Genomic DNA, 11,345 nt, shown 5'->3' on the forward strand with positions numbered 1-11,345 from the left:
TATCTATAGTCAGTTAGAAGGTATATCTATAGTCAGTTGGAAGGTATATCAATAGTCCAGTTAGAAGGTATATCTATAGTCAGTTGGAAGGTAATCTTATAGTCAGTTGAAGGAAGAGAGTATAGTATATCATAGTCAGTTAGAAGGTATATCTATAGTCAGTTAGAAGGTATATCTATAGTCAGTTGAGGTATATCATAGCGTAGAATATCTATAGTCAGTTGGAAGGTATATCTATAGTCAGTTAGAAGGTATATCTATAGTCAGTTTAGAAGGTATATCTATAGTCAGGTGGAAAGGTATATCATAGTCAGTTGAAGGTATATCTATAGTCAGTTGGAAGTTATATCTAAGTCAGTTGAAGGTAATCCATAGTCAGTTGGAAGGATATATCTATAAGTTTTGCGGGACTGAATAGATAACAGACAGGTTTGAAGCATAGACAGGTGTGCATGCAAAGCGAGAAGGGTGTAAAAGGCCTCGACTACATACAAAATCTCAGCAACTCATTTGCATCAATTGATATTCATCAGTAGGCCTATAAACCAATGAAGTTCTTGGTTAAATATGAAATAATGAACCAGGCAACAAATCACCTGAAAGAAAAGGTATTCCTAAATAAGTATTAACATGAATTAAAAACCTAACTTTATTGCTTTGATACATTTAAAAATATATATATTTTCACAATATCAAAAGTCAACAGTAAACCCTCAGAGATTCAATAGGTATCAGGTCATCAACGTAGAGAGCGAGAGATAAAAAAAACACTTTAGTGTATAGCCTAGTMAATTAAAACCCTGATTCGCCGGCGTGCGTCACGCACCCCAGTGTGCGTTGCATATCCAATGAGGCTCCGGGTGGCTGCCCCACTGCAAATAAAGGGAGATAACGGGCGGTGAGTAGCGGCTGAAAACGTTTTATACMGACATGTTAGAGCAATGARTTTTGCGTAWCCGCGTAAAATCTGGGACTAGACTCCCAGCACGAGGATGATATAGGGTTCTTACGGGAAGAGGAACAAGAAACGATTGCCACGGCCCAGTGGGGAAAAGAAAACGGCGAATCTGTTGAAGTTTAGAAAGAGAGTGAGCGACAGAGTGAGCAGGATTCTCAAAATTGAAAGCAATCCAAAAACATAGCTGTGGTGGAAGAGCGAGTGTACCCATTTGAAAGATGAGCTTGATGTCTGCCATAGACACCAGTGCCTCCGTGTACCAGCCTGCGCAGCTACTGAATTGGGTATATCTCTCTTTGCAAGACACTCACCAGACCAGCGCTTTTGACGCCTTTAGACCCGAACCCAACTCTTCCCACCCGGAGCTGAACTACTGCAAGACTCCTGCGGCAGACCTGAGCTCGTCCCTCAACTCCAACTATCTCAACAACTTTTTTCAGCTCCAGCGGAATGAGGTTAGAGACGGATCGTTCTGTCTGTAATTTTTTTCCCCTATTATGGAATTATATTACCATTATGTTATTGCCAACGTTAACTAAATWGAGTATATAGGCTACGATCTGTTTGTATTTGCATATATCCCATCGTATGTTGAGCGCTGTTTTGCAAAATGTTTGATGGTGTGTGTGTGTGCYCAACATTGGGTATTCTGGTAGCCTACAAATAACCGCRATGGATATTTCGTATATCGACAATATAAAGACGTGCTCATTAACTTTTCAGACCTAATAGGGCAATATCTGATTCCAACATAGCCTATTCTAACAGCAAGAAKGTTTAGAGAATTCAACATGCACAAGTTTAGCATAACTGGTTTATATTGAGCAGAATTATTACTAGACTATGGCAGGTAGACCTAATTGATTAGTGGGCAAAATAACACAGACACTGGACAGAGAAACTCTGCCTAGAATGCCAGCATCCCAGAGTCGGCCTCTTCACTGTTGACTTTTAGACTGGTGTTTTGTGGGTACTATTTAATGAAGCTGCCAGTTGAGGACTTGTTAGGCGTCTGTTTCTCAAGCTAGACACTCTAATGTACTTGTCCTCTTGCCCAGTTGTGCACCGGGGCCTCCCACTCCTCTTGCTAGTCTGGTTAGAGCCAGTTTGCGCTGTTCTGTGAAGGGAGTAGTACACAGCGTTGTACGAGATCTTCAGTTTCTTGGKAATTTCTCCCATGGAATAGCCTTCATTTCTCAGAACAAGAATAGACTGACGAGTTTKAGAAGAAAGTTCTTTGTTTCTGGCCATTTTGAGCCTGTAATCGAACCCACAAATGCTGATGCTCCAGATACTCAACTAGTCTAAAGAAGGCCAGTTTTATTGCTTCTTTAATCAGCACCACAGTTTTCAGCTGTGCTAACATAATTGCAAAAGGGTTTTCTAATAATCAATTAGTCTTTTGAAATTATGAACTTGGATTGGCTAACACAACGTGCCATTGGAACACAGGAGTGATGGTTGCTGATAATGGGCCTCTGTGTAATCCTATGTCGATATTTCGTAAAAAAAAGATCAGTTTCCAACTACAGTAGTAATTTACAACATTAACAATATATACACTGTATTTCTGATCAATTTGATGTTATTTTAATGGACAGAAAAATGTGCTTTTCTTTCAAAAACAAGGACATTTCTATGTGACCCCAAACTTTTGAATGGTAGTGTATATTTATAATAATTTTTTAATTGTCTGACTCTGTTTAGGCTGTCTCCAGCATGTAGGGGCAGGATGCATTAGGGTGAATATTTTCCTGGTATTTTACAAATGTTACATCCCGAGAATAAATCACTTTTCTCCCGGGTGTCCCGGTATTTCCCGCCAAAACCGGAAGTGTCATTCAAAAGCATTATAAAGCTTATAAATAGGCCTATGTCTMGATTTTACTAGAGCTTTTATCGAAGATTCAAGGCTGATGAAACTTTAGCCTGATTAAATACATTTTATGAGTCCTACATTAAAGACATTTAAAGAGCCCATGCCCAAAAAAATCACAAATTATTGTGTGGTTATCCAATACTGTACATTTACATTTACATTTAAGTCATTTAGCAGACGCTCTTATCCAGAGCTTATACTGTATTATATGGACTGGAATTATGCATCCCGTTCAAACCATGATAAAGCAGGGAGAGAACATGCGATTCTGGTGCAGCACATGCGGCTTACAAAGTTACAATTATAGGCTAGCGAATTTGATTAAAAAAAATCATAAAATGTCCCCTAATGTTATTAGCCTACCTCCTCTTTCTCTCTCTAGTGTTGCTGATTCCTTCCTCGCTTTCAACAGTTAAATGAAATAAGTTTGGTTGTCCTTATCTTCATCATTCTAATTGCATACTTGAATAATATAAGACTAGAATGAGATGCAGAACGCTTTCTCTTCTTCGCAAGGCATGAAATGAATGGCCTACCGCCATCGCACTACCCGTGAGTTCTATTGGCTGCTGTATTTAACATTAAACAAACTATTGGTATAAGAAATGCTAAACAAAATAATGTCCAGCAAGCTATTCTAGTCTAGCTTTTCCTGCATGGGACTCCAAGAGCTAAGGATACTTTTTTACAGAGAGGCCAGCGGAGCACAGGTCGTGCATATTGCACAAGAGACAGAGGCTATAAGTTAGAAGCTTATTATGCATAACCCTTCATTCATTACCTAAATATAAGGCTAATARTGCTTTGAATGTTATTACCTGAAAGAGGTAGGCTAGGACATCTACAGTGGCAAGAAAAAGTATGTGAACCCTTTGGAATTACCTGGATTTCTGCCTAAATTAGTCATCAAATTTGATCTGATATTCATCTTAGTCACAACAATAGACAAACACAGTGTGCTTAAACTAATAACACACAAATTATRGTATTATTGTATTTTTCAATATTGAATACATAATTTAAGTATTCACAGTGTAGGTTGTAAAAAGTATGTGTAAGGGCACAAGGCGAGACCCAGATGCAGACACAGGAGACAGATGATTAGAGTCCAATATGTTTATTAACAATCCAAAAGGGGAAGGCAAGAGAATGGTCGTGGACAGGCAAAAGGTCAAAACCAGTTCAGAAGTACAGAATGGCAGGCAGGCTCGAGGTCAGGGCAGGCAGAATGGTCAGGCAGYCGGGAATGGAGTCCAGAAAACAGGCAAAGGTCAAAACCGGGAGGACTAGTAGAAGAGAATAGAAAAGCAGGAGCACGGGAAAAACCACGCTGGTTGACTTGAACATACAATAGAAACTGGCACAGAGAGACAGGAAACCCAGGGATAAATACACCAGGGAAAATAAGCCACACCTGGAGGGGGTGGAGACAATCACAAGGACAGGTGAAACCGATCAGGGTGTGACAGTATGTGAACCCCTAGGCTAATGACTTTTCCAGAAGCTAATTGGAGTCAGGAGTCAGCTAACATGGAGTCTAATCAATGAGACGAGTTTGGAGATCTTGGTTAGATCTGCCCTGCCCTATAAAATTTGAGTTTGCTATTCACAAGAAGCATTGCCTGATGTGAACCATGCCTCGAACAAAATAGATCTCAGGAGACATAAGATTAAGATTAATTGTTGACTTGCATAAATCTGGAAAGGGTTACAAAAGTATCTCTAAAAGCCTTGATGTTCATCAGTCCACGTTAAGACAAARTGTCTATAAATGGAGAAAGTTCAGCKCTGTTGCTACTCTCCCTAGGAGTGGCCGTCCTGCAAAGATGACTGCAAGAGCACKGRGRAGAARGCTCAATGAGGTTAAGAAGAATCCTAGAGTGTCAGCTAAAGACTTACAGAAATCTCTGGAACATACTAACATCTCTGTTGACGAGTCTACGATACGTAAAACACTAAACAAGAATGGTGTTCATGGGAGGCACCAGGAAGAGCATTATTGTGCAAAAAACATTGCTGCACCGTCTGAAGTTCTGAAAAAGAGCACCTGGATGTTGCAGCGCTTCTGGCTAAATATTCTGTGGACGAATTAAACTAAAGTTGAGTTGTTTGGAAGGAACACAATATGTGTGGAGAAAAAAGGCACAGCAACCACAATCAAAACCTCATCCCAACTGTAAAGTATGTGGAGCGGAGCATCATGGTTTGGGGCTGCTCAGGGCCTGGACAGCTTGCTATCATCGACTGAAAAATGTATTCCCAAGTTTTATCAAGACATTTTGCAGGAGAATGTAAGGCTATCTGTCCGCCAATTGAAGCTCACAGAAGTTGGGTGATGCAATCAGGACAACGACCCGAGTGGCGCAGCGGTCAAGGCACTGCATCTCAGTGCTAGAGGTGCACTACAGACACCCTGGTTTGAATCCAGGCAGTTTCACAAACCGGCTGTGATTGGAAGTCCCATAGGGTGTGCGCAATTGGCCTAGCGTCGTCTGGGTTTGGCCAGAGTCCTTCATTGTAAATAAGAATTTGTTCTTAACTGACTTACCTAGTTAAAAAAGGTTTAAAAATAGCTAACACCAAGTAAGTTTGCTAATATGCTAAGTAGCTCACATGTAAGAAGTTGCCTAAATAGCTAAAATGCTGAAGTTGTCTGTGATGAGATTCGAACACTCAACCTCTCATTGCAAAGGGTTGGTAAAAATGCTATCTGTGTTCACAGAAATGGCATGATTATTGGTCCCAGAAAAGAGTTCATTCAGAACCATGATTGTAACTTTGACCAAAAAGGTTCAAAATGTCCAGTATTTGTGTTCATATATAGAGATTCTTTAGACATACAGAATGGTGAAATAGGCACGCTGAGCCGGGCCAATGGAGAGCCACTCTATAACTGATCACTAAACCCAACAGGTTGACTAGAGCCACTCTACTACTGATCACTAACCCAACATGTTGACTTAGAGAGCCACTCTAACACTGATCACTAACCAAACATGTGACTAGAGAGCCATCTACTATACTGATCCCTTAACCCAAACAGGGTGACTAGAGAGCCACTCTACTCTGATCACTAACCAAACAGGTTGACTGAGAGCACTCTACTACTGATCACTAACCCAAACAGGTTGACTAGAGAGCCACTCTACACTGATCACTAACCAAACAGGTTGACTTAGAGAGCCACTACAATGATCACTAACCCAAACAGGTTCTAGAGAGACCACTCTACATTGATCACTACCCAAACATGTTGACTAGAGAGCACTCTACTACTGATACTAACCCAAACAGGTTGACTAGAGAGACTCTAACTGGATCACTTAACCACGTTGACAGTAGAGGCCACTCTACTACGTCACTAACCCAACAGTTGACATAGAGAGCCACTCTACTACTGATCACTACCAACAGGTTGACTAGAGAGCCACTCTACAACTGATCACTAACCCAACAGTTGACTAGAGAGCCACTCTACAATGATCACTACACAACATGTTGACTAGAGAGCACTCTACAACTGATCACTAACCCAAACAGGTTTGACTAGAGAGCCGCTCTAACAACTGATCACTAGACTCCAAACAAGTTTGATAGAGAGCTGCACTACAACTGATCACTAACCCAAACAGGTTTTGACTAGAGAGCCACTCCTACTGTCACTAACCAAACAGGTTGACTAGAGAGCGCTCTAACAATGATCACTAACAAACCGGTTGACTAGAGAGCCACTCTACTACTGATCACTAACCAAACGGTTGACTAGAGAGCTGCTCTACACTGATCACTACAACAGGTTGACTAGAGAGCCACGCTCTACAAACTGATCATAACACGAACAGTTGACTAGAGAGCCACTTAAATGATCACTAACCCAAACAGGTGACTTAGAGAGAGCTGCTAACTGATCACTAACCCAAACGTTGACTAGAGGAGAGGCCCCTACTTACAACTGATACTAACCCAAACGGTTGATAGAGAGCACTCTACAACTGATCACTAACCGAAACAAGGTTGACTAGAGAGCCACTCTATCTACTTGATCACTACACACAGGTTGACTAGAGAGTGCTCTAACCAACTGATCACTAACCAAACTAGTTGATTAGAGAGCCACTCTACAACTGTCATAACCCAAACGGTTGACTATGGAGCCCACTCCTCACTATTGATCACTACTACCAACCAGGTTGAAGAGAGCGCTTACCTATTTGACTCTACCCCAGACAGGTGTACTAGAGAGCTGCTCTATCAACTGATCACTAACCAAACATGTTACGAGAGCGCCACCTCACTATTGATCACTTAAACAACAGGTTGAACTAGAAGAGCTGCTTCAACACGCATCAGTCACCCAAAAGGTTGAATAGAAGTGCTCTACAACTGATCGATAAACCAAAGCGTTGACTAAGAGCACTCTACAACTGATCACTACCCAATCAGGTTGTAGAAAGCTGGCTCTACAACTGATCACTTAACCCAAACAGGTTGAATAGAGAGCCACTTACTATTGATCACTAACCACAAGTTGACTAGATGAGCTGCTCTAACAACTGATCACTAACCAAAACATGTGACGAGAGAGCCATCTGAATTGATACTAAACAGGTTGACTAGAAGTGCTCCATATCAGTAGCGTTGAATGTCCTACACGTCATACCCAAACAGGTTGATAGAGAGCCATCTACAACTATCACATAACCCAAACAGGTGTGACTAAAGCCACTCTACAATTGATCACTAACCCAAAGACTAGGACTGCTCTACAACGACATAAGCAAGGCAATGCCACCTCTTACTAATTGATACTACGCAACAGGTTGAACTAGAGAAGCTGCCACAACTGATCACTAACGCCAACAGGTAATGAGAGACCACTCACTACTTGTCACAAGCCAACGTTTGAACTAGAGAGCTGCTCTACAACTGATCACTAACCCAAACACGTCTCTAATAGATACAAAGACAAAATATATTACAACTTCCCCCGGTCTCTCCTTATTAATACCCACTTGGCACAGACATCAGTTCAATGTCTAGTATTGATTTACCTTTGGTTGAGTGGTCAACTAATGTGAATTCAACTTSAAAACAACCAAAAATGTCACCCTGTCATTGAATTTAGGTTAAAAAAMAGGAAATTCCCTTAAGTTGATGACTTTTTGCAAATCCAATATGTTTTTCACATTAATTCAACGTCATCGCATGACATTTTTAGGTTGAAATGATGTGGAAACAACGTTMAGTCAACCAGTGGGTGAGTGTGCTACTTTCAAACAACTTACCCCACTCTTCCCTAGCAGCAATTCAAGGAAATTCTGACGAGCGCAACAAAGTTTGAGGATATTTTTCAASGAAAGTAAAGGACAGTAATGTTACAAGTAAAGTAGGAAAGCCCAGCTTTCAATAGGTGATATGAAAGGAGTGTAGCTATTTGGCCTGGAGAAGTGGTTTTATGCGCTGACAATGGGAGCTGATAATTATTCATTTGTTACTCCGCTGGTTTGGGCTGGTAAGAAGTTACGAGTCCTCATTTTCTGAGACCGAGTCAAGGCTGAGTAAAAATGTATCTGACACCCAGACAAGACTGAGACACTCAATATGTGGTCTCGAGACTGACTGGTCTCGAGTATTACAACACTGGGGTAACCTCCCACTGGGCACAGATGTCAATTCAACGTCTATTCCACATTGGTTCAACYTAATTTCATTGAAATGACATGGAAACAACGTCGATTCAACGTCGATGTGCACAGTGGGATACTTCTACCCGACAGGTTTGACTAGTTGTTTTACACTAAATGACTAGGATCAATTTCCCCCGACTCTTACAAATAGATCAGGTTGTGGTAACAAAAAATGAGACTTGTTTACGCACTTTCTATATTTATGTCGTCATGAATATTTACAGGGTYAACATGCCATCAATGCAATTGATAGTCCAGACCATATGTGACTGCAGCCTCAATGGCTCGCTATTCCCTACATAGTGCATTATATGGTCCAAACTATGACTATGGAATAGGGTGCAATTTGGGATTCAGCCCAGGTCTGAACAGCCTTATGGAGAGAGAGCATGTTGATTAAATTGCAAATCCTAACAGTTGTTTGAATGTGTATTACGATAAACTCAAGTGTTGAAGACTAAACTCACACTGGATTTTAGAGAGAGAGAGGGAGAGTTTTAGGTYTCCCTGTTCATTTCAGAACTGGGATATGTAGCCTATGAAATGTATTATGATGGTAATCATAAACCATGTTTTTTATTCTGTGCAAATATTCAAATATTTGCTTGAAAGTCTTTCAACAAATAGATGTATTTATTTTTTAATCTTTTTTTCCTGTCATTTAGCAGTCGCTCTTATTCAGAGCGACTTACAGTAGCAATTAGGGTGAAGTGCCTTGCTCAAGGACACATCGACAGATTGTGCTTTGCTCAAGGGCACATCGAATCAGCGACTTTTCGGTTACTGGGCCAATACTCTTAACAGCTAGGCTACCTGCCGCCCAGCTATAGAGACTTTTGCAGCCATTTAACATAAACCAGGCTTCTGAAACATGTGTGGTCTTTATACATTAAAACCCATTGTGTAATGTCATACGATCCCCCCTTGAGTAGTGTTGCAAAAACTGAATGAACATGCACACATGCACACATGTGCACATGCATACACACACACAATCTGGAAACAGTTGAAGCAGATTGGGCATGTTTTTCTCKACCTCACTGCAACGCCAAGTACAACAACCCACTCCTGAGGCTTGATCTGTCGGAATGAGTAATGTGTAMGTTTTTGTCGTCGATGACGTGACGTTGTCTCATCAAATCAAAATGTGGAAATAAATAAAGGGGTTTTYATGTGAGGAAAATGTGTGGTTAAAGTGGTTGTGAACAGAGGTGGGCAGTATTTCTTTTACATCTATATGAAATATGTATTTCAATTTATTTTGTCATCCCTTACAGAAAAACTACATGATTTCATGTGGAAAATCACATGATTTCACGTGAGATTTCACATGAGAAATTATGATAAAAACGTGTTTTCACATGTGTAGTTTCATGTTATCACGTATTGCTTTATATGCTGTCACATGTTATCACATTAACTTCACGTACTGTAAGATCAAATGTGATCACATGAAAACGTGTTTTTGGAACAATTCACTTGTGCTTACATGTGAAATTCATGTGGTTTTTCCATAAGGAGTGGAATATTGGCACAAATCTGGTCTGGATTCCAGGCTAGTGAACCTGCTCAGTATTGAATATTGCACAAGAGACCGTATTGCTCCTGATCTCCTTGCTTGCATTCCAGTGGTAGGCAACTCTAATAACTTAAAGCGGCAATCACCAATATTGAGATAATAACAATAGAAACTCCCTGATCATGTTTGGGTAAAAAGCTGAGGGGTGGGGCTGGAGAAATGAAACCACTCTCAAATCATAGACAGAACTATATGGGTACAGACCATCCATGATATCAAAATGATAGTTTGAGCAATGTTTTGAGGCTATATGTTTTTATTTACTTTGTTTACAAACATTGGCATAAAGCAASCTTCTCTTTRGGGTTCTGATGGAGTATGACAGTTGAACTAAGCTCATGAGACATTTATAAGTTARATTTTTCAAGAATCAATGGGTACATATCATTAATTTATTATGTCGTTAAGTCCAACAGTGGATGTAGGAACTGCTGATTGCCCCTTTAACCTACAGTTGAAGTCGGACGTTTACATACACCTTAGCCAAATACATCTAAACTCAGTTTTTCACAATTTCTGACATTTAATCCTAGTAAAAATTCCCTGTCTTAGGTCAGTTAGGATCACCACTTTATTTTAAGAATGTGAAATGTCAGAATAATAGTAGAGAGAATGATTTATTTCAGCTTTTATTTCTTTCATCACATTCCTGTGGGTCAGAAGTTTACATACACCCAAATTAGTATTTGGTAGCATTGCCTTGAAATTGTTTAATTGGATCAACGTTTTCGGGGAGCCTCCACAAGCTTCCCACAATAAATTGGGTGATTTTTGGCCAGCTCCTCCCTGACAGCGGGTGTGTAACTGAGTCATGGTTTGTAGGCCCCATGCTCGCACACACTTTTCAGTTCTGCCCACAAATTTCTATAGTATTGAGGTCAGGGCTTTGTGATGCCACTCCAATACCTTGCCTTGTTTGTCCTTAAGCCATTTTGCCACAACTTTGAAGAAATGCTTGGGTCATTGTTCCATTTGGAAGACCATTTTCCTCCCAAACATAACGATGGTCATTATGGCTAAACAGTTCTATTTTTGTTTCATCAGACAGAGGACATTTCTCAAAAAGTAGATCTTTGTCCCCATGTGCAGTTGCAAACTGTAGTCTGGCTTTTTTATGGCGGTTTTGGGCAGTGGCTTCTTCCTTGCTGAGCGCCTTTCAACGTAATGTCATATAAGACTCGTTTACTGTGGATATAAGATATTTTTGTCCCCTGTTTTCCTCCAGCATCTTCAGCAAGGTCA

The 11,345-nt window shown here is 40.4% G+C and overlaps 1 protein-coding gene across 1 annotated transcript in view; it reads left to right on the forward strand.

Moving 5' to 3' along the window:
* Positions 1 to 887: 887 nt before the first annotated feature.
* Positions 888 to 11,345, forward strand: part of LOC111951739 (zinc finger CCHC domain-containing protein 24-like) — a 67,909-nt gene continuing 57,451 nt past the window's right edge. Inside the window, exon 1 of the mRNA XM_070434841.1 lies at positions 888 to 1,413. Coding sequence (XP_070290942.1) covers positions 1,177 to 1,413 — 237 coding nt within the window. The 5' untranslated portion in view covers positions 888 to 1,176. The remainder of the gene's footprint in view (positions 1,414 to 11,345) is intronic.

This window comes from Salvelinus sp. IW2-2015, linkage group LG25 (assembly GCF_002910315.2).
Source record: "Salvelinus sp. IW2-2015 linkage group LG25, ASM291031v2, whole genome shotgun sequence".
In the NCBI taxonomy this organism is placed as follows: domain Eukaryota; kingdom Metazoa; phylum Chordata; class Actinopteri; order Salmoniformes; family Salmonidae; genus Salvelinus; species Salvelinus sp. IW2-2015.